The sequence below is a fragment of the Staurois parvus genome, unplaced genomic scaffold, assembly GCF_062004578.1.
Source record: "Staurois parvus isolate SC_StPar_1 unplaced genomic scaffold, SC_StPar_1.0 ptg000097l, whole genome shotgun sequence".
Taxonomy (NCBI): domain Eukaryota; kingdom Metazoa; phylum Chordata; class Amphibia; order Anura; family Ranidae; genus Staurois; species Staurois parvus.
The window spans coordinates 7338174-7362815 of NW_028317893.1; the positions used below are offsets into that span (position 1 = coordinate 7338174).

A 24642-nucleotide genomic window follows, 5' to 3' on the forward strand; every position below is an offset into this window, starting at 1 on the left:
AATGCAATGGATTTGGAAATCTCATAAACCCATATTTTATTCATAATAGAAAACATATCTAATGTTTTAACTGAGAAAATGCACCATTTTAAGAAAAAATAAGGCAATTTTAAATTTGATTGCAACATCACATCTCAAAGTTGAAACAGGACAACAAAAAGCTGATAAAGTGGTACTAACATGAAAGAGCTGGAAGAACATTTTGCAATTTAGTTGCAGAAGTAAAGAGGGGCAGAGCTTCACCAATCTGAAAAGCTACGTCTAAACATTGTCAAACAATTTCAGAATAATGTACCTTAATGTAAAATTGCAAAGACCACGAAAAACTTCTGTAGTCTGACAAATCAAAATTTGACCTTTTTGGTAATCATGGGTGCCGGATCCTCCATACTAAAAAAGGAGACTGACCTTCCAGTTATCAGTGCTCAATTCAAAGGCCTGCATCTCTGATGGTATGGGAGTGCTTTAGTGATTATGCAATGGGCAACTTGCACATCTGGAAAGGCACCATCAATGCTGAAAAATATATCCCGGTTTTAGAACAGCATATGCTCCCTTCCAGATGACCTTTTTACCATTTGAAAATATTTGGCGCATCTTGTGCAAGAATGGGACAATTTCTCTCCCAGAATTCCAGCAACTGGTCTCTTCAGTTTCCAGATGTTAAGAGTGGTGTTAGAAGTAGAGGAGATACTACATATGGCCCTGTCCCATCTTTTCTGAGACATCTTGCTGCCATCAATTTCAAAATTGCTTTATTTTTCTTAAAATGGTACATTTTCTCAGTTTAAATATTTGATATGTTTTCTAGTGTAAATATATTATGGGTTTATGAGATTTGCAAATCATTCTGTTTTTACATAAATTAACACCACTTCCCCACTTTTTCTAAATTGAGTTTTAGGTGTAACACTTAAGATCACAATTGATTTGGGAACTTTGGAAAGATTACAGATACTGTACATTTTAGTCAATGCATTTACAAGTGTCATTTTGCATTTTTAATTCGTGGCCCCACTTTTATATTGCCCTACTAACACTGTCCAGAGTAGGCCCTGTTTATATTTTTATGGTGGGCGCCAAACCCCAGAGATCTTTCATGTTGTTTCAGGTAGATCTTTGCCTCTCATAGGTTGCCTATCGCTGCTCTAGAAGGCCTGCTGTGAATCTGTTTATTTTTAGATCTTCGCAATGCAGCGATACTTTCTATATATTGTATTTTACCATGTTGTTCCTGGTGTTGGAACAGACCAGTCATCTAAAGGTTCTATGGTTTTAAACTGCAGTAAACACATTGAGGGGAGAAAGTGTTTATACCGTGCTTTGCCCCACCCAAAGCTAAAAAAAATAAATAAATTAGAATTATTCTCTTAATCCATTCAAATAAACCTCTTTTTCTGATTCTGTCTGTGTTATATTGTCTGTGGTGTGTGTCTTTTGGTTGCTAATTTTTTTTTCTATCAACTCTTTACAGTAAACGTCTTGAAGCTTCTGAAACAAATTCTTTTGGAAATGATGTGTATGGTGTCACATTTCAGGAAAAGGGAAGCTATCCTCTCTTTGGGTGCAAATATGACTTTAGACTGGAAGGTGTGGTTAATGTGCCAGAATTTTTGGTGTATTTTCCAATTCTTGTAGAGTAAGTGTTTTGTTTTTGTTTGTGTTTTTTTTCCCCCAGTAATTTGGTAAAATTGTTTCATATGTCCTGTATATAACTTGCCTACTTTTATCCATACTAAGTGAAATTTTCCGCTTTTATCTTGTGTTCTTGCTTACCCTTGCATCCATTAAAACAAAAAAGTTTGTTTTGAGGGGTACCAGTTTTTCTGATAAATCGGAATTTCAACAGTGGGTACCTTCAGTTTGGAAACATTCTGTTCACAGCTTCTCATTTTGCAACACCTGCTCAAGCTCATCACTAGAGTGAGCTGAAGGAAAGCTTGCTTGACTTTGATCTAGGATAAATGAGCAGACCATTTCTGTTCCTTCCCTTTTGAGCTCCATCTAGTTAATTAAAAAAAATGCAAATGAAGAGCTTTGCCTAGCAGTTTTGTGTAGATCTTGAAGTTAAGATGAAAATATTACCTACTTCTGTCTTGCTCACTTGTGCATGCCAGTATCTTCTATTAATTGATTTGAACAAATATTTATTTTAATGTTTCACTTCTCTGCATAAGTGGAATGGACAGGAAGTTGGAAGTGCTTTGTGCTGGAATTGTTGGGCAGAGGTAAATCTCGTTAAGTTAAATACAAAAGCAAACCTTTTATCATATTGCAGCTTACCAATTCTTAATTGTGATGAGAGAGAGAGAGATCAGTCCCTAACTCGCATTCATAAATACTATGGTCAATTTAGACAGGATCCAATTAACCTACCAGCATGTCTTTGGAGTGTGGGAGGAAACCGGAGAACCCGAAGGAAACCCGCACAGGGAGAACATGCAAACGCCAGGCAGGAGGTGCCGTGGCTGGGATTCAAACCAACGACCCTAGTACTGCCAGGCGGAAGTGCTAACCATTTAGCCACTGTGCTGCCCATATGGTGATCTGGCCAGTTCAACAAAACAAGCTCTCATGCAAATGTAGTAGTTAGGAATGTTGAGACAAACTATTTACTGCTGATGTGGTTTCTTTAAAATGATTGTTTTTTAATTTAATGTTGTAAATCCTTTTGTCTCAAAAGTGGGAAAAAAAAGTTGCTGTAACTGCTGTGTGAGCTGGTGTTTTGTTAGTGTATTTAAATCTGCTAGTACGTCTAACACTGCTATCCCAGACTTTTGATGCTGCTGTCAAAGTGTGCCCGCCTGTGCTCCTTCAACCAGAGTGGGGGCACTCTGATACAGGAGATATTACTTGCCAGATCACTAGGTGAACACAGAGGGAGAAGGCCTAAAAAAATTAAAAAAAATAAAGCATCCACCACATAACATTTGGTTAGCTGAAATAAATTACATTTTTGAGTTTAATACCACTTTAAGGCAAACATTAGTGTACAGTTTGCATCCTGGGTATGGGGACTTTGGGGAAACCTGGGTTGGAGATGGTTTGTACCAGCACCTGTTATTACTAATTGTAATTTTATCGAAGTATTTGTGGAAATAGTTTCACTTTTTCCAATATGCTGACTAGCCTTATTAGAAATTTTTTTTTTTCCCCCTCAATCTATTTTTTTCTCAACCAGTATTTATAACAATGCAACCCTAGGCTAGAGACATAATTTTAAAAAAATACTGTAGGTTCAACTAGTCTTTTGATCTGGATGTTGGATGAGTGGTTAAACACCTTTTTAACATTCGAGAAAAAGTCCATTTAAATGTGACTACTGCTAACCACCTCTGACATAAATCTAAATGCAGCAGCCTTCCAGACCCTTTCTGTACAGCTAAAGCCTGGGCCGTTAAGTCAATTAAAGCTCCGACACCTTTGGGTAGTGATTTGAGATTTGCAGTAACTCGGGTTACATTTTAAGTTGCACTTGAAGCTAAACAGAGTAAACTGTCTGATTTCAACACAGTTCAGAGTACAGTTACTACTTAGTTTCTAATCGGCATTAGTAACGGACTCGTTGCTGTCATCTGTTGTTTGGAATTGTTTAACCAGTTGCTTATCTTGACTGTGAGGTACAGCCAAATGTCATTCAGGAACATTGAAAGCTCAGAACTTTCTGCCCTGTCACAGCCAATGTAGTTTGTGTATTTGGTACCAGCAGACTGCAAGGTGGATAGAGGAACCTCCCCAGGTTGGCCATTGTCTTCTGACAGAGGGGGTTCCTCTGCTGTCAGAATATCCTGATCAGGGCTGCAAATACGTTTTCAAGGCGTATTCATGATTTTGCATTTCTGGGTAAGGCATGCGCGCAGCCTTACCCGGACAGTCAGATGCCGGACTGTCGAAGATGTGAATCACCGGGTCCCAGCCAGCGATTCATGGCCAGGACTCGGTGATCGGCGGAGCAGCTGACAGGGGAGAGATCTGTGAGTGTAAACACAGATCTCTCCTGTCAGCAGGGATGTCCTGCTTTTTATCAGGCTTCCCCTAGTGAAACAACATAAGGAATATGATTAATGTGCTCTATTACAGTTAAACCTTTGCCCCAGTTGTTAACCCCTTCCTACCCAGTGTCATTAGTACACTTGGTGTCACTGGAAATAACAGCGGCAGTTATACAGTGACCAGTGCTAATAAAAAGCACTAAGTCAGTTTCCACCCAGTGTCAGCATCAAAATGCCCAATGCAGGCTTGCTATGAAAGGATTGCTGACATTACTAGTACAAGTAAATAAAATTTGTGTGTGTGTATGTAAATGTGTGTGTGTGTGTGTGTGTGTGTGTGTGTATGTATATGTGTGTGTATATGTATGTGTGTATATATATATATATATATATACCATTTATAGACGCTATAACGTTCATGCAAACCAGCTAATATATACTTACTGGGGTTTTGTTTTGTTTTTTCCCTGCCTGTCACGCAGCAGAATACATTTTGGGCGTAATTTATGAAGACATTTCATTTTTTTTTCTTGGATGTGTTTTATAGCAAAAAGTAAATATTGGTGTGTGTGTGTGTGTGTGTGCAAAAAAAATGAAAAACCCAGTGATGATCAAATACCACCAGAAAAGCTTTCTGTGAAAAAAAAATTAATTTTGTGGTGTTGCATGACTGCGCAGTTGTTAAAAGTAGTGCAGCACCGTATAGCAAAAATGGCCTGGTCATGAAGGGGGGGGGGGAGGTTAAATCTTCCTGAGAGAAAGTGGTTAAAGATATAAAAAATGCTTTGTTTCATAAGTTTTACAGTTTGTTTTTTTTTCTTATGATTTGGTAAGGGGATTACAGCCCCATCAGACTTGACTCTTAACTCCATCTGTCACCCTAGGGAGATTCACTCTTTTGTGTGTGTGTGTGTGTGTGTGTGTGTGTGTGTGTGTGTGTGTGTGTGTGGTGTTTTTTTTTTTTTCTTTTATCTGGTGGCATCTGTCACCGGGACTGAATTTGAGAGAAAATGCAACATTGGGTTGTCTCAAAACAAATCTATTAATCTAAGGAACTGAAATTATTCTCTCTTGAAGAGGAGATTAAGGGGGGACATGAATAATATATGTAGAAATACATCAGTTGCTCATATAGTGAACTCTGTGTAGAGTTATTCACCTTGAGGTCATCACAGAGGACAAGGGGGCACTCTTTACATCTGGTGGAAAATAAATTTAATCTCCAAACACGGAAAGGTTTCTTCACAGTGAGCTGTGAAAATGTGGAATCGACTCCCTCAAGATTTGGGTCTGACCAGCTCAGTGGATTTCTTTAAAAAAGGCCTGGATTCTTTCTTAGATACACAGAATATAACTGGATATAACATTTAGAGGTAAAGTTGATCCAGGGAATATCCGATTGCCTCTTGGGATCAGGAAGGAATTTTTCTCCCTGCATGAGAAATTTGGTTCATGCTTTGCTGGGTTTTTTGTCTTTCTCTGGATCAACTGTGGGTATAGGGTTATAGCTTTTTTTTTTTTTTTCAGTTGAACTTTTGTCTTTTTTCAGTCAGGCTAACTAGGTAACTTTTCAAAGCCAATTCTGATCTCAGTTGTGATATCAAGCACTGTTTGTTCTTTTGAGAATTGGAAGCCTTTTTACAATGAGACTTGTACTGGGAGAAATGAGCTAAAGCTGCCAGTTTTCTTAAAATACTAGTTACCTGGCTGTCAGACTAATTAAAAGGTGTCAAGTCCTAGATCAAATGTGCAGATTGGAATGTCAGTCAAATCAAAGCTTTTGATGTGTAAAGTACTGAAGTAGTTAAGCCAGGCAACACGTATTTTTTCAGGAGTTTCGGCAATGGTATCCAATATTTCTCAGTATGGGTTTTCTAAAAGCATCTTTGCATTGCGAATGGTAAAGAATGCAATGAAAATGACCAAGAAATAACTTTTTAAATTGTAATTCCAGTACTGGCCATGAGGTGCCACTGTGTCTTTTCTAAGTGCTTTATTTGGAAAAATAAATTAAAATAGATGGAGAAAAGGAGAATAAGCAAGCGGCAGTGGATCTGATGTGAGAGTGTGGGTGGAATTAACACATCTATTTGTTTTGCAGAATGGCCAGGAAGTATAAAATGAAACTAATTTACAAGAGCACCTTTAAGGAATTTTTTGAAGAGAAGGTTAAAAATGACGAACAGAAAACTCTGCTGAAAAAAATGCAGGCTTTGGAGGTAATTTTGTTAAGCCTTGTTAATGACATAGAAGACTGTCGCCCAACTTTGTATGCTATTATATTAAGGCACTATAATGAAAACTGATTGTGCCTTTAAATGAAAGCCACGGGAAGCTGTGTTTGGAGCAAATGAGGCTTCTTTTATTTTTGCTAGTCTAGGAAATCTTATTTTTTTTCATTGGGACATGGCTGACACTTTAGGTGTTTTTTGAGTTCTAGATGCTTTGTTTTTGTTATTTTTGTTTTTTTAACATATCCCTGTTCTAAAGTTTCAATGCTGATTGTATTAAAGGATATGTAAACACAGTGCATTTTAGGAAAAAACATTTACTAACCATAATCAAGTGTAGCTGCGTGAAAGATAAAACGTTCTGTACTTTTTTTTTTTTTTGTTTAGGTTTTATCCTGTGATCACACACCTGCATAGTCCTCCCTCAGTTCTCTTCCCCTCTAGAGGAGGAATGTTCCACTAGTAAATAGACAGGCAGCGTCTGCTGTCACATTCAGCAGGGAGGTACATTCCCTGTCTGTGTGCATAGCAATCCCATATCTCTGTTCCTGATTTGCACAGCCTGCAGCTCTCCCACAGCTACAATCACTGCTGGCCAGCTCCTCTCCTGCTCTGCATCTCCTAGGAGGTATAGAAGGGATGAAAACTAACCATGCTAGGACACATCTGCCTCCATGCCTGGATTTGGTCAGTTTGAAACGGGCATTCTGGGAACTTGCAGGATGATTAGGTATTTTGCAGCAACCTGCTCAATGAAGAGAAAAAAAAAAAATTACAGGCAACACTAACTAGTCAGTAGGTATAGTTGAATAGCATATATAGATTTTTCATTTTAGGGTTTACAAACCCTTTTACATGTTGGGCTGGCAGTGGATGGATGGTGTCAATGTTCCAGTTGTAGGATTAAACCTTTTTGAGTGCTTTTGATCCTAGCCAGAATATAAAGTGGAGCTAAAGCAAATAATACTTTCCTCTGCTCCAACAGTCTGATGCCTGTGAGGTCCTTCTTTAGCACTAGCATAGTCTCACCGGCTTTTTCCAGGAATCCGGTTTCAGCTTCCTTGATTGGCCAGCGCAGAATTACATCATTCCTGCACATGTGCAGGAGTCGGTCAACCCAGGACACTGACACTGTCAGGGTGCACAGCTCTATTTTACATTCTGGGGAGGATTGCGAACAAGCAGATAAGTGTATTTTATTGCAGAAGTGACATTGGGTGTTCAAATTTTCTATATTTTTTTTATTTTTATTTTCAAAATTTTCTCAACATATTCAAGCTATAGTTATGAAATGGATATGGGCTGAAGGTGCACACTCTCAGGTTTAATTTGAGGGCATGTACATCCAAATTGGAGGAAAAGTTTAGGAATTACAGCTTTTAAGAGTAGCCACCCCCCTTTTTTCCAGGAACCAAAAGTGATTGGACACTTGAATCAAAAGGTTTCATGGCCAGATGTGGACTACTTCATTGTTTCTTCATCAATTAAGCAGGTTAAAGGTCTGGAGTTGATTCTAAGTGTTGCATTTGCAATCTATTGCTGTCAACCTACATTATGCGTTCAAAGGAACTGTCAATGTAAGTGAAACGGGCCATTGTAAGGATTCAAAAACAAAACAAATCCATCAGAGAGCAGCAACATTAGGAACAGACACATAAAGAACTGAAGACAGCTGCAGTTAACCTCCCTGGCGGTATGATTATTTCAGATTTTTGGTGCTGAAAGCGGTACCATTATTTTGCATGGAAATATGTAGTTTTTTTATTGTAGGCTGTAATTTTTAGGAATAACTCACTGAAATCTGTCCGAACAAGAGTCTATTAAACATCCCGGGGATGATAAAATTTGAAACCCGAAATCATAAATTATAATTTAATAAATAATCATAAAAAATAATAATATAATAATAATACATTTAATTCAATAATATAATCAAACCGAAAACACTGAAATTTGAAATAGAGCGCCAAGTTCGTACATTGCTGAGCAAAGTCGCAAAATCGTTTTCAGTGTCTGATGACGAATTTCCCCCACGAATCATTATCACTCAATTCTGCAAGTGGTTCTGATTTACTATCGCTGTTCTCTAGCTGGTCTAAAACCGCTTTTGACCTAAAGGGACATTTTTTGGACGCCATGGATTTTTCTAAGTTTCCAGGCAGAAAGACAGACAAAATGTAGGCAGGGCACAGGACAAAGCACTAGGGACAATATGTATGTGAAATGGGTTGAAACAGCAATGTTTTACTGTGAAAAATGTGTTTTGAAAAAAATGACATTTTTTAAAATTTTCAAATTTCCCGCCGCCGCCCGTACGTCCCGACGTCACGGGGACCGGAACACAGAAGCCGGATGCCGGCATCAGCCGGAGGAGATGGCCGGGGACGCTTCAGGGGACACATCGTGGGAGCGAAGGACAAGGTAAGTGCTGCAGGGACTCCCTATGCAGGGCCGCATGGTAAGCCCGAGTGTAGCTCGGGGTTACCGCTTTTGGTACTAAAACTCTACCCCGAGCTACACTCGGGAATACCGCCAGGGAGGCTAATGCCTGGCAAAGCATCAGAAAGGAGGAAACCCAGTCTTTGGTAATGTCCATGGGTTCCAGACTTCAGGCAGTCATTGTTAGTTAAGGATTCTCAGCAAAATATTAAAAATGAGCATTTTATTTATGATATTAATTTGTCCAATTGCTTTTGGTCCTTTGGAAAAAGGGGGGGATGGCTACTCCTAAGATTTGTAATTCCTAAACCCTTCCTCCAAGTTGGACATAAATACCCTCAAATTAAACCTGAGAGTGTGCACTTTCAGCCCATAACCTTTTCATAACTATAGCTTGAACATGTTTTGGTAAATACCTACAAATCTAAAATTGTGCCTGTGTCAAATACATATGGACATAACTGTGTGTGTATATGTAATATAGGGAACATTCTCAATATATTTCCTCGTGATACATAAAATCAGATCCAAATTTGCTACTGTGTTATAAACCTGTGTATGAAATACACTAAAATATGATAAAAAAAATATTTTGAATGTGAACCAGCTGCATTGCACTCAATGATCTCTCATATAAGTCCTCAAACCTCCAAAAAATCGAAAATAGGGCTGTGCTAGTCACACAAATGTCATCCTCAATCCCAAAAATAGTGAGTTTCATAAAACCACACTGGTTATGAAAAATATTCCTAATATGCTTTTGTGCATATACACCAACACATATAAATAAATCTTAGTATATGTGGATGAGTGTCTAAATCATTAACATAAAAGTGAAATGTCCAAACATTTTAACAAAATAGCAGCAGTACTCCAGAATAGGACTACCACTCAATATTACACCTCCGTGTAACGTATGCAGCATCAGCTCCGGTACTCCACCCCCACCAGGTGAACTCTCATCTTTTTACCCTCCCTGAGCTACACTCGGGCTTACCATGCGGCGTTGCTCAGGGATTCCCTGCAGTGCTTACCTTGTCCTTCGCTCCCGCGATGTGTCCCCTGCAGCATCCTCGGCCATCTCCTCTGGCTGATGCCGGCTTCCATGTTCCTGTCCCTGTGACGTACGGGCGCCAGAACCGACGGCGAATTTGAAAGTTTTAAATGTCATTTTTTAAACGATTATTACATTGCTGTTTCAAAGCATTTCACATACATTTTGTCCCTACTGCTTTGTACTGTGCCCTGCCTGCGTTTTGACTGTTTCTGCCTGGAAACTGGGAAAAGTCCATGGCGTCCAAAAAGCGTCCCTTTATGTCAAAATTGGTTTTAGACCAGCTAGAGAACAGCGATCGTAAATCAGAACCACTTGCAGAATTGAGTGATAATGATTTGTGGGGAAATTCGTCATCAGACACTGAAAACGATTCTGCAACTTTGCTCAGCAATGTGCGAACTTGGCGCTATATTTCAAATTTCAGTGTTTTTGGTTTGATTATATTATTGAATTAAATTTATTATATTTTTTATGATTATTAAATTATGATTTCGTGTTTAAGTTTTATTATATCCGGAATGTTTACTAGACTCTTGTTCGGACAGATTTTCGTGAGTTATTCTTAAAAATGACAGGCCTACAATAGAAAAACTACATATTTCCATGCAAAATAATTTTTGGTACCGCTTTCAGTACCAAAAATCTGAAATAATCATACCGCCAGGGAGGTTAATGATATGCTCTCCCACGGTCTATCCCTGTTTTTGCTCCTACCAACGGAACCGAATCCTGCTCTCCATTCAGAGCTCCAGCTTCAAACCGGAATCTCCTCCAACAAGCCATAACATGTAAAGAATACTGCATATAGTGTCTTCTCCTTTAAAATACTTTGTCACAAACCACAATGTCACTACATCCAGAGCATGTGACTTCAGAGGGGGGCGGGGAGTTTAAATTATTTCATGTAAGGTATATTCCGGACAACAGAAAAAAGTACTTTTATTGAATGTCAGCTGATTAGGAAAGCCCAGCCACTGCCCACAGGGAAACCGTTTATGTAATAGGTACACATGTCTTCAGGTGAAAGTTGCCATCATAGAGAATTGTTTGGTTGTTAATACGACTTTTTTTTTTTTTTTCCTGGTGGTATCCCTCCTTCAATTAGCTCAGTGACAATGTACTGTAATGCTAAAGAACTTTAAAAAGCTAAAATGAAGGACTGTTTATTGATTATTGAAAGTGGAAGATAATGTGAAATAGTTTGCTTTAACTATAACTGGCAAAATCCTTTTGTTTTTTGAGGGTTTTTTTCCCCTAATGGACATAATTTTTTAAAATTCCCATATAAAATAAAGTAAAAGCATGGAATGCTTAAATCAGTTGTAGCTGACTTTTCCTGCTCTCATGCGTGCATTTTATTTTTTTTTGTGTAAGGCATTCACTGTGTTATAATTATACTCCTTTTGGTCACAGCCAGGAAAATTGCTTGACTTAATAGCATCTCTAGAGATTTTAAAAATATATACTCTTGAGTACACATTACAGAATAGTCTTATTTTGGTGTGGAAGAATTGATGTATGACGTGGTAAAATGAAAAGGATCAGACACAAGCTGCTGTTTTTGATTGCATGGTCTTATGAAGTAAGTGCTGGAGCGTGATAGTTATAATATAGTGCTGCATAATATTGTGGCTTTTAGGAGATACTCATTTTGCTCATGGATTATGTATTTGTCATAACAACTTGAATAAAAAAAACATTTACCTCTCATTGTCAGATTGTTGGATAAAATCTAGTTATTTTGTAATGGTTTCTACTATACAGCCCTGATGGGATATACAGTAGAAGTTTTAAATGCATTTTGTATTCTATTTTTGTAAGGTAGTCAGTTTGCTGTGTCATTAACTATACGACATTTTAAAATCCTTTTAGCAATATCCACCAGCATCAAGTGCAAGTTTAGTCTCTAACCATGAAGAAGATTATGAGCATGCCAAGAGAATTAAGGAGAGTGGGAAAGCCAAGATGCCCTTGGTAAGTGTTTTAGTCAATTTATATGTGCTGTTGCTAAAAAAAAAAAAAAAAAAAAAAAAAAAATACATGGTTGTGTTTTTATTAGCCCACAGTAGAGGTGTTATGTCCTGATGTTCCTTGAACAACCATTTATTTAGCCATGCTTTAAATATCTGGTACGATATTGTCAAAGTGTGTGTGTACACAGTGGATATAAAGTGTCTACACACCCCTGTTAAAATGTCAGTTGTCTTCTCATTTTGACTCAAAATATCACCAGTGTTTTTGGTCTAGACACATACAGTGGATATAAAAAGTATATATACCCCTGTTAAAATGTCTGGTTTCTGTGATGTAAAAAGACAGATATAAATAATTTCAGAAGTTTTTCTACCTTTTTAATGTAACCTTTAAATTGTACAACTCAGTTGAACAACAAACTGATATCTTTTAGGTAGAAGGAAGTAAAATAAAAAAAACTAAAATAATATATGGTTGCTTAAGTGTGCACACCCTTAAACTAATCCTTTTGTTGAAGCACCTTTTTGATTACAGCACTCTGTCTTTTTGGGTATGCGTCTATCAGCATGGCACATCTTGACTTGACAATATTTGCCCACTCTTCCTTACAAAAACACTCCAAATCTGTCATTGTGAGGACATCTCCTGTACACAGCCCTCTTCAGATCACCTCAGATTTTCGATTGGATTCAGGTGTGGACTCTGGCTGGGCCATTCCAAAACTTTAATCTTCTGGTGAAGCCTTTCCTTTGTTTATTTGGATGTATGCTTTGGGTCATTGTCATGCTGAAAGATTAAGTTCTTCATGTTCAGCTTTCTAGCAGAAGCCTGAAGGTTTTGTGCCAATATTGACTGGTTTTTGGAACTGTTAATAATTCCCTCTACCTTGACTAAGGCCACAGTTCCAGCTGAAGAAAAACAGCCCAAAGCATAATGCTGCCACCACCATGCTTCACTGTGGGTATGGTGTTCTTTTGGTGATGTGCAGTGTTGTTTCTGCGCAAAACATATCTTTTGGAATTATGGCCAAAAAGTTCAACCTTGGTTTCATCAGACCAGAACACATTTTCCCACATGCTTTTGGGAGATTTCAGATGTCTTTTTGCAAAATTTAGCCAGGCTTGGATGTAAGAAAAGGCTTTTGTCTTGCCACTCTACCCCATATTCCAGACATATGAAGAATATGTGATATTGTTGTCACATGTACCACACAGCTAGTACTTGCCAAATATTCCTGCAGCTCCATTGATGTCGCTGTAGGCCTCTTGGCAGCCTCCCAAACCAGTTTTCTTCTTGTATTTTCATCAATTTTGGAGGGAAGTCCTGTTCTTGGTAACAAGGTTGTTGCGCCATATTTTCTCCACTTATCGGTCTTCAGTGTTCCATGGTATATTTAATGCCTTGGAAATTCTTTTCTACCCTTCTCCTTACTGATACCTTTTAACTGTGAGATCCCTCTGATGCTTTGGAAGCTCTCTGCAGGCCATGGCTTTTGCTGTAGGATGCAACTAAAAGTGTCAGGAAAAGACTTAGAACAGCTGAATTTTATTTGGGGTTAATCAGAGTCCCTTTAAATGATGGCAAGTGTGTACCGACTCCTATTTAACATGATTTTGAATGTGATTGCTTAATTCTGCACACAGCTACATACCCAGTTATAAGAGGGTGTGCACACTTATGCAACTACCTTATTTTAGTTCACAGAAACCTGACATTTTAACAGGGGTGTGTAGACTTCTTGCCTCCCGTGTGTGTGTCTGTGTGTGTCTGTGTGTGTGTATCAATTTCAAGTCCTGAAATTTCAAGTGATTAGCCAGGTCTTAAGAGTTACTTGCCACCAGTTGCCCCACCCATACCATACCCTGGCACGCCCCCTAAACACTCCCTCTCATGAAATGACAGTTAAATGTTTTATGCAGATCCACTCCCAGGTGAGTCTGTCCCCAGTAAAATCCCCCAAGAGGGGGGCAGTGGGACAGGAGACAGGATAGGTGGCGGGCAGCATCGCAGGATATGTGGCTGGCAGTGTCACAGGAGGAAGGCAAAGGGATAAATGTGGGGGGGGGGAGGCAGTGGTACAGCTCTCACCTGTCCAGCAGTGACTCCTCCACCTGGTGCCAGGAGGGGTAGCTGAGCCTTGGGTCCACCTGGTTGTTGTGGTCAGTGGGGATCAGCGCCATGCTGTAGGGGGGGCTGTCCGCTGTCACACAGGTGGTGGGACTTGGTGACCCTGGTCTCCCAGTGGGGAGTGCCGCTGCAGTTGAAGGCGGCATCGACAGACATTGGTGTGTGGCTGGCCATCCTATGAGCACTCGTCCTCTGCTCCATGGTCTGTCGGATGTGGGGAGGGGCCTGTGTGATGGAGGACAGGCCCGTGGTGTCCTCTGTGGGGCTGTGCAAGACTCTCCTCCGCCTGGACTTTGTGCACAGGAAGGGATGGGAGAGACTCTGGAGGTCTTGGAAGACTGGGCTCCACACTGGCCCCCATGTTATTTTGAGGCCCGTGTGTGGAATATAATATATATACAATCACCTCTATGTATAAAATTAAGCACCTAAATATGTAGACTTTCTACAAACATTTGTGAAAGAACGGGCTGATTTCAGGAGCTCGGTGAAATAAAGCGTGATACCGTGATAGGCTGCCACCTGTGTAAGAAGTCCATCCATGAAATTTCCATGCTAACAAATCCGCGGTCAACTGTTAGAGGTATTAACAGTCAGGACAAGTCTGATCATTGGAGGACATCAAACTGAGTTCTCGGCTAGAGAGCTGACCATGCTGTGTTCTCCTGGGACTGGCAGGAGCACTGGGGATTTCACACAAAGATGCAATACAAAGAGAACAAGACACTCTTTAACACAAGTACATGGTACAGCTGGCACATAGCAGGAGTATGGAATGTTGGGGTTACATATTCTGTATTTGTGGTTCCTAAGTGGGAGTTGGGTGATTTTGCTGTGCTTTTTGTTTTATTCATGCTTCAATTTTCATTGTTTTTGATGGCCCAAATTCGTACATATTTTTTAACACTTCGTGTCGAAGGTGCGATTTGTGTGAATTGGCAAATAACATGTTATTTCTGAGGAAATAAATGGTTTTTTTCTTACCCAAAATAGAAAAAAATAGAAAAATTCTCTTTTACGCTGAATCGTGTCACCTACCATCTTTCTAGTTTATGGGGGGGGGGGGGGGGGGAACAAAACAAAACGTACAATCATTTATTTTACAGTTGTGCATTATGAATTATCACGTAACCCGCCAGCCTCTCCTCTGATCTAAGCTCACTGCAGCTGGGTTGAAGTAAACATTGAAGTGTCAAGCAGATATTCGCAGATATATTCACTCTTTCTAGGAGCCTTGGTCTCAATCAGATCTATCTTATCAGTGAGATGAGAGGATCAGCCAGCAGCAAATTATATAAGAATCTAAAACCAAAAATATGCATAAAATCTAAATTTTAATAACACAAGATTGCACAGATTTATTTGAACTTTCTCACATGTATATTCTTTAAAGAATTATGCCATATTTTGGGAGCTTTATATTTATCTATTTTCTCTTTTTTTTTTTTTTCTTTTTTTTTTTTTTACTTTCAGGGAACGCTAAGTAAATCTGAATGGGAAGCTACAAGTAAGTACTACTAAATACTGTACATGGCATAAACTGATCGTGATGCATGTCCTACATATGTAGGATGAACTAACTAAAGGAAAAACTAACTTCCTTTATTACACACTATGCTTATCTTGTGTTTTTCCGACCCCCTGAACCAGGACATGTTTCCTTTTTACTAGTTGCAACACACAGGTTCACATAAACACGACACAAACCTGTGCAATTTTCAAAAATAGTTACTAGCAAACGTACGAATAAACAGAGGTTGCTAAATGTACAAGACTGCAGGTACAGAGGTGTAAACCACACTGAATGTTTAGTTTGGCTTCACCTCCTCTCAGGCTTTGCTATTGGTCAGTAAACCCACCTGTCATACTTAAGTAGGAGGGCAAGAGGGGATGAGGCCAAGTTTAAGCTAGGTGCAAATCTTTTACCAAATGCCAAAGTGCCTTTTTTCTTTGAATCTAAAGTAGTTTTTCACTGCAGGTAACTAATTTTGCTATCATAGACTTAGACATGCCGTAGATGGTTTCATTTAATGGGTCCTCCGCGCTCCATGGCTCAGAACAAAACTTAAAGTGGTTATAAAACTTATTTTTTTATTTCTCCAATAGCAGACATGTTATACTTGCCTGTTCTGTGCAGTTTCATGGAGCAGCCCCGAACCTCCTCTTCTGGGGTCGTCTTCGCAGTGCGCCACCGTAGGAAGCCACTTCCTATTGGCGTGCACCAGGGGGCTTGCTCCTGAGCCTCGCCCTTCATCCCCCCCCCCCCACTATGAAACAACCAGGTATGTGCAATTCCTATCGCCCAATGCCTGGGACATGCAGTTCTGGACGTTGGGCAGGAGTTTTTTATTACGATTTTAGCCTGAGCGGACACCTGCTGACTTTAAAGTGGGCAGAGGCGAGTACACACTCGTCCTGAGCTCTGGAGGGTGGAGCACATTAGGGACACCTGGATTTAGCCTCTCCTCCATAGGATGATCCTCTGACCCAGGCCAGCTGGAGCTTCAGGAGGATTAACTGAAAGCTGCATATGTGAGCCGCTGGGAGATCAGATTAACTCCCAGAGTGGTTTGGATGCAGCCAGGGGTAGGAGGCAGGTGAGCTGGTCCAAGCTCTCTCCACAATACCCTGCAAATGCTGTGACCGGCAGTAGCAGCACTCCTGCAGTGCTGTGATACTACTAGTTGGAGCCCCAAAGCCCATATATGTCTGGGTGGAAAAGGGCTCAGACACTAGCATAGCAACAGACGCTGGATCTGGGGAAACAGTCCCATTAGCAGGAACCCTCTCTTCCTCCTTTGCCATGTATCTTATGCTACCAGGACTGGTATGGAGGAGAGACTATAGCCCCTGCTGCCCCATCTTCAAAGCAAGACTTCCGGCTATACTTAGTAGCACACAGTGCAAATACTGCACAGCCCAATGTCGCTGCTTCTACTACTCCCTCTGCACCAGAACTTTGTGGTCCTTTTTTGTTTAAAGCCTCTTTCATACTGCCTGCATTCCTCTTGCTTAGCAGGGGATCTGTCCACTGATCCCCCCTCTAAGCAGTGTGGAACAGGTGAGTGACATGTCCTGCATAAGCAGAGTGGACACAGCCCATTCTCTATGGATGGTTGGATGTAAACAGACCACTTGTATGTTTACACTCAAATGCCATCCAATCTGATCCACCCAGACGGAGGGGAACGGTTCCCCATCTGTTTTAAGCGCATCATATTGCATGTAGGCGGGTGTCACATGTTTGTTTTACACACAACTTCATAGAGGAGAATGGAGGGTTTCGATCAGGTCCACCTGAAAACACACAGGAAAACCCAATCAGATTGCTGTGTGGCAGTTGCCTAATAGTTCCTGTGTTCCTCTTGGCATTTGTAAAACTTGCTTTTTTTAATTTATTTTTAATTCCCTTTTTGTATCTCCTTTTTCCTGCTTGCTGTGTTTTTTGGAACTTTTTGCAAATGTAATGAATACAATATAGACATTGTACAAAAAAATAAAATATAGGCCCAGGCAGCACACGGAAAGCAATGGGCCAATGGGGAGAGATCTACCCTGCTCAGCCCTGCATTTTTCTTGCCCTTTTTAGATGACGGGATCAGTGGAATCAGGTATCCATCGGCTGAGGGCAGCTGTCTTTTTATGTGATACCTTTTTATTGCTGTCTGTTTTCTCTAAGCACAGATTATCAGGAAGAGTTGCCGGTCCCCATAGGACCTCCTTAGCTGGCCAGGGTTTTTATTTTTTTATTTTTTTTTCTCCTGTCAGGGTCACCGTGTTTCACCCTCTGGACAGTTAATACACGCTGTGCCTCTGTGGTTTCCCAGGACAAACTGTTAGGAGTCCAGTGCTTATTTTTCAGGGCTGTATGTGAGAAGGATGGATCTGGTGGAGGCAAGGCCATGCCCCCACAGTGCACAAGGATCCCTCAGGGAAGGGGTCATTTTGCTCTAGTAACTGCGTGAGCATCTCAAGATGGTGGCGCTGTCGCAGAAATCCTATTACACTGTGATGCACAAACTGTGGCACCGAACAAGGCCATTTATCAGCTATAGGTCATACGCAGCAAAGTGGGTGTTCCAGGGTCAAGGTGGGGGCGGGCAGGTTGTCGCAAGGGATAACGTATGGATGGGGGAGACTATGAGAAGTAATCATGGGTGATTAAAGTGTATAAAAACAAATAAAAATATAAAAGGTCTAAACAAGACCTATCAGTGATCACACAGCAAAAGTGACCCCAATCCACATGGGGATATAGTAAATTGATATGTGTCCCATCAGGGTACTTGGGGGTCACAAACACTGATGTGAATCCCTACTAAGGGATCAAAACAACACACTATGTGAAACACACATCACATATAGGGTGATTAGAAAGTCCATAAATTGGTGTAGTGATCTTCCTGTTCATGCACGGTGTGGATGTCAGAACACCCTCAATGTGATCCACAAAGGAATGGCTGCAATGGCCTCTCACCTCTACTTTATGACCCTGCAGGGCCACAAAGGAAAAAAACTCCTCTGGATCCTCAGAGTAACCACTCTATTAATCAGATGGTGCCAACAGGTAATCACTAATCACCATTCCACTGGACCGGTCTGCAGGCAGCTTAGCACTCTCATAGATGTCATAAATCATATGCCCATAGAACAGAGAGAACAAAATCTCCATAGTGTATTACTGTTTATTGACATATAAAGAAAATAAGCCAGAAGTGCACTTGCATAAATGTAGCTTGCATGAAGTGGAGCCCAGCATATATCAAGGTAGAATCCAATGAGCACATTATACAGTTTGTATCAAGGTAGAATCCAATATGCAAGGTGTACTGCATGAAGAAAAAGCGCTGATAGGTTTACAAAGATGGCGCCACACCGGAAGTGCGTCACACGTAAGTGCTGTCGACGTGTTGCGTCACGTGACCTCGTGACTTCATCAGGACATCGTGATTGGTTGACCGCACTTCCTTATAAAGGCCAGGAGCCGCACAAATCAGGATTATTGGGCGGCGCTCCAGCGGCCATTTTCCTATAGCCCATTGACTGGTATGTTCAATAGTATTATTCATACAATGTCCTCAAAGGGTCAATTGATAAGACTTAGGAGAAATTGCAGTGCTGTAAAAGAATTTTGCGAACAGGCTCAGACTATGGAAGAAAGATTTATTGTAAAAGGATATTCGAGAGAAACTATTAAGGATAAGATTAAGGAAGTGGGTAATACAGATAGGTAGAAACAACTTTCTTATGGATAGACCTAAAAAAGAGAATTTTGCTAATCAAATGGCTATTTGTTTGGATTTTACTAGTAACTATAAACAAATTGAAAAAGTGTTCAGGAAACATTGGCCTATCCTTATGGTGGATCCCATCCTCTCAAAATTGTTACCTTTGGGCTCCAAGATTTGTTTATAGGAAGGCCCCTACTTTAAGATCTAAGCTTGTTCACAATGTGCTGGACCCTCCTACTAATAAATTTAAACCTTTTTTTTGATCAGAAGGGATTCTTCCCTTGCAGGACCTGTTACGTATGCAAGGCGACCAAAAGACAGAATTTGAAAAGATGTTCGTTTACAGCCACAAGTAATGAAAGAGTCTTTAAGATTAAAGACTTTATATCATGTAGAACGGAGGGGGTTGTCTATGTACTTGAGTGTAGTTGTGGCCTGCAGTATGTAGGTAGGACTAAACAACCCCTGTGGGTTAGGCTGAAGAAACGTCCGTAATATAAAAGGCTTTCCAAAACATAGTGTTTATAGACACTTCTTACACTATCACAATAAAGATCCCTCTAGCTTGAAATTCTGGGGTGCGGTAAGATTTCAGAAACAGACTAAGATCTCACTTTGTGGCTCCCTCTCCACTGAGTCTAAATTGTTTTTTTTGATGGATACGCATACACCTATGGGGCTCAACATTGAGTTAAACTTGAAATTGTTTTATTAGTGATTGTTAATGATTTATTTGTTTATACTACTAGTGTGTAATATGGTGAGTGTTTACGCATGAATAAAAAGGTTTTTTTATTAAAGTGTGTGTATGTGTATATATGTGTGTATGTAGATAGAGATAGAGATGTATTTTTTAGCATATTTTATTTTTTTTATTTATATTCCTAATCTTGTATTTCCTTTTTTATTTTAGCATATTTTATTTTATTTTTTTTTTAAATTCCTAATCTTGTATTTCCTTTTTTTATTTTATTTCCCTTTTTTTTAATTGCTCGAATATTTATTTATATTTTTATGTTTTATATGATCTCTCTCTTTTATTACATTATCATGGGAGGTGATCTTATATCATGGGTTTTTATAGTGCCCTAGTGTTCACTCAGTTTTTTATTCTATTTTTTATGGCTATGTGCCTATATATCAGAATGTTTTTTCTTATTTAATAAAGGAGTTAATCAGTTTTGTTTTTATTATTTGTGTTTAGGGCTATGTGTGCCAGAAATATATGTTCCACTTTATATATCCATATAGATGGCTATTATGGGTATGGACATAGCTTTTCTATTGTCTTTTTTTTGCATGTGGTGCAGGAGCGCCGCTTAAATAGCTTTTTACCAGTGCGACTCCTTGTTCTAGTATTATTCACACAATGTCCTCAGTCAATGGGCTATAGGAAAATGGCCGCTGGAGCACCGCCCAATACTCCTGATTGGTGCGGCTCCCGGCCTTTATAAGGAAGTGTGGTCAACCAATCACGATGTCCTGATGAAGTCACGAGGTCACGTGCACAACGCATCAACAGCACTTACGTGTGACGCACTTCTGGCATGGCGCCATCTTTGTACACCTATCAGCACTTTTTCTTCATGCAGTACACCTTGCATATTGGATTCTACCTTGATATATGCTGGGCTCCACTTCATGCAAGCTACATTTATGTGAGTGCACTTCTGGCTTATTTTCTTTAAATGTCATTAAACAGTAATACACTATGGAGATTTTGTTCTCTCTGTTCTATGGGCATATGATTTATGACATCTATGAGAGTGCTAAGCTGCCTGCAGACCGGTCCAGTGGAATGGTGATTAGTGATTACCTGTTGGCACCATCTGATTAATAGGGTGGTTACTCTGAGGATCACAGTTTACTATATCCCCATGTGGATTGGGGTCACTTGCTGTGTGATCACTGATAGGTCTGGTTTAGACCTTTTTTATATTTGTATTTGTTTTTATACACTTTATCACCCATGATTGTTTTTATATTAGCGCTGCATCATTATATGTATATGTGATTTAGACCTTATGGTATAGGATGGGATGTTAGCTGCTTTCTAATCATCTATATATATATATATATATAATTTTTTTTTTTTTTATTCGTTTACATAAGAGCGTAGGAGGATCTTTTCTCTTTTTTAGACTGAAGTGCTGCTAGTAATGGAGTATGCTGTGCATGACAGCATGAGGGCGGAACGTAAGGTGTCAGTGTGTGGAATAGGGACAGCAGATGCGCTTAGGCTATCAATGCTCAGCAGGACAGTCCCCTTTTCTGATGAGTACTCAGTCGGTGCTTATCACACTGAGAAGTTTTTTTCCCCTCCTTGGTAATCACTCAGTGCGGTACTAGAGATGGGTAGGGAGGTGTAAAAATCTGTTCTTTTATTCAGAACAAGTACATTGTCATGAGGGTCAAGTAGTTTGGGACTCCGATTTTAGTCCCTTGGACAAGGTTTTTTTTTTTTTTTTCTCCCTCCCAACTCCTAAACATATATCGTCGTCCTGTGCAAAACAATATATATATATATATTTTTTTTAAATGTTTATTTTATGAAACCATGATGCCATGAGAGTGTTTGTTTTATTTTACTCTTGGTTAATACCTGGGAGGAGAGGAGGCATAGAAGATTGGACGGTACTAGTTATTTTAAAAGGGTCACAGCAAGCTTTTACCCTTATGAGATTTATAGGTCATTAACATTAGGTGAGAGCACTAGTGTGAGAGTGATCAGAGTTTGGTCCCTTTCAGATGGGGCGGACCTGCCAGTGGATGAGTTTGTTCAGTATGGGATCTTGCTGCTTATCCCTGTCGAGCAAATGGATGGCAGGTCTGTCTGCTCTGCTGCTGCAGAGCAGACAGACACAGCCTGCTTTTTCCTATGGGGTGGTCGGATGGAAACAGACCGGATCGTCTGTCCGTTTCCACCCAACTGTCATCTGATTCACCGGACCTCAAAAATGTAGCAGAATACATTTTGGCCTAAATTTAGTCAGAAAATGTTTTATAACCAATCCTAAGCAAAAAGGTTTTTGTTTTTTTTTCCCCAAAATTTGCATGACTGAGCAATTGTCAGTGTGATGGTGCTGGATATTGGCCTGGACTGGAAGGGGGTGAAAGTGTCCAGACTTGATGTGGTTAATACACACATTTGTTTACGGTCTTTAAAATTTGAATTGTTTTGTGATACATTTTTTTTTTTTCCCCAGGTATATATTTATTATTCGCATTTGAAAAACAGGCTTGAATGACATTGCTGGGGACAATCTGTCAACTTGTCATATTTTAGTTTCTTCAAGTGTTGTGTGCGTTCTTAGTATATATTTTTTTTTAAGTTTTTTTTTGTGCATGGAATTCATACATGCTGAAAATATTTACTTCAAATTCATGTGCCAGTTGCAAGTGCCCGTCTGTGACAGGCTTTTTGTTTGTGTAAATAAGACCAGAAAGTATTTTTTGTATAAATATTTTAATCTTTGTATGCTTTGTATGCATACTGTTGGGAGAATATTTCCAGACATAGGATTAGAAATATTTTTTAAATTTTAATTATTTGTGTTTAAAAAGGAAAATTACTTTTTCTGAGACTAAAAAGGACTTTGCCTGTCACAGCAACAACAGTTAAATTAAATTGAAGAGGAAAGATAATGCTATTGTGTATCTAAATAAACATCTGAAACAAGCCTTTTGTGTCTACCATTATTATGCTTCAAATGTATAATTTTAAATAATCAAAATCCTCTTTATACCCTACATGTTGGTGTTCTCATAATGAGCCGTAAAAATGTCTGTGCCCAACTGCTTATAGAATTGCTAGTTTATGACAGACGTGGTAAATATAGAAGCAGTTATCCAACAACATACATTTTGTTTCCAGCACTCATTAGTATGATAAGCAGAAACCAGAGAATCCATGGTTTCCATATACTCTTTGTATTCTAGAACATGAATGAACATTACAAAATGTATATGCAAAAACCTCCATGTAATCTATTAGTGATTAGCAACATTTTATATAAACAGCTATGTGCCTAGTTACATTTGAAGTGTATGTAACTTCTCTTTGCTCTGTTTTGGTCTGTTAACCTTTTTTAATGGTATATTTCTTTTTTAATGGTATAAGTGCCAAAACTACCCGTTGATCTTGCCAGAAATCTAGTAAGGTGACAAACGAGGAGTTTTTCTGTTTTTTTTTTTTTTGCTTACACCACATGTCCTAGGAACAGAACACCGCTGATGCACAGATACAGTATGGTGAGTGAGCTTTGTCTGCTTAGGACAGGAAGTGTTACTGGCAGGATGCTCAAGTGAAAATACAGCAAAAAAAAGCACCTGAAAAGTGAAAACTAATGTAGCTACCACATCTATGGATTGGTGAGTTGCAACAACTTGCACATTTGATTTGCAGTTGGGCTACAGTAAAATGCAAAGTGAAGAAAAAATTAATGTATCTAATTTAAAGAAAAAATGTAATCTATTTTGTTAGAAAACCCTATGAGACTCCTGCTTAAATGGTGACCAGTCAAATACTTTCAATAAGAAATTTAGAACCACAAATACAGTTTTTAATACAAATAATTTAGGCAGGTAAATTACAACCTAATGTTGACTGAAGCCTTGAAAGGTGAGCAGGTGAACATGAAAAAAAATAAAACAATGGTAAAGGCACATAGTACAGAAAATACAGCAAACCAGGCAATGTGTAAGCTATATGCAGTTTTATACATGGAGGAGCTATAAATAAACAATGGGCAGAATGCTGACTACTGGAGAGGTAGGAATATTAACTTCCTGTCTTAGGGCTCGTGCACACGTATGTCAATACCATGTGTATATGCAGCATTTATTCATTATTTCTAAAGCCTCATAAAAACCCTTCAATGCCTGCCATGAATATTACAGTGGTACCACACAGTAGTGTTCACACAAGATCAGTAGCGTTGTGTCTTGTGTTATAAATTAAGCATTAGGTTGCTTTCATGGGGCATCCATGCTTGTCAATTGTTTATTGATTTCAATCATGATACTCTATAACAGGGGTGCTCAGCCCTTTGAAGAGCGAGGGCCCCTTAAGTGATTTGGTTACCAGTCGCAGCCCACAATGAAATGAAATGGTCAAGAATTTCCCTTTTTTTTTTTTTTTTAATACCACAATGAACATTTTTCCTCTTACAGCCGCTAAATGCGGGTGGGAGGGAAAGGAGGAGCAGCCAGATTTCAGTGGTTGCAGGAGGAGAATAGAGAGGATCAGTTCCTGAATATGCTGCCTCTGTCACCCCTGCTGTCCATGTGATGGTCTGGGATGGTGGGTTGTCAAGCCCAGATCAAGATCAACGGGTTGACAACCCTGGGCATGCACTTACCTGGCTTTAGGTTCGGAGCCACATCAGAGTGCTCTGTGGGTAGGGTTGAGCACCCCTGCTCTACAACCACACCTTAACAGCACCTAGAACATTTATGATGTGTTGGTAAAGCATTTATGAAGTGTTAGCTGGGCATTTGGGGAGAGACTGTGAAGGCCGAAGTATCCCAGAATGCGCTGGGAAGTGGATTACTTAGGACAGAGCAGCTCCAGTCACTTCCTATTTGTACAG

The 24642-nt window shown here is 39.6% G+C and overlaps 1 protein-coding gene across 2 annotated transcripts in view; it reads left to right on the forward strand.

Moving 5' to 3' along the window:
- The window catches only part of RNMT (RNA guanine-7 methyltransferase), a 62505-nt gene extending 39775 nt beyond the window's left edge, over positions 1–22730 (forward strand). For both annotated transcript variants that reach the window (XM_089671062.1, XM_089671064.1), the window contains 5 exons: positions 1475–1639; positions 6094–6211; positions 11592–11693; positions 15294–15327; positions 22258–22730. In XM_089671062.1, the coding sequence (XP_089527188.1) occupies positions 1475–1639; positions 6094–6211; positions 11592–11693; positions 15294–15327; positions 22258–22295 (457 nt within the window). In that variant the 3' untranslated portion in view covers positions 22296–22730. The remainder of the gene's footprint in view (positions 1–1474; positions 1640–6093; positions 6212–11591; positions 11694–15293; positions 15328–22257) is intronic.
- Positions 22731–24642: the final 1912 nt, after the last annotated feature.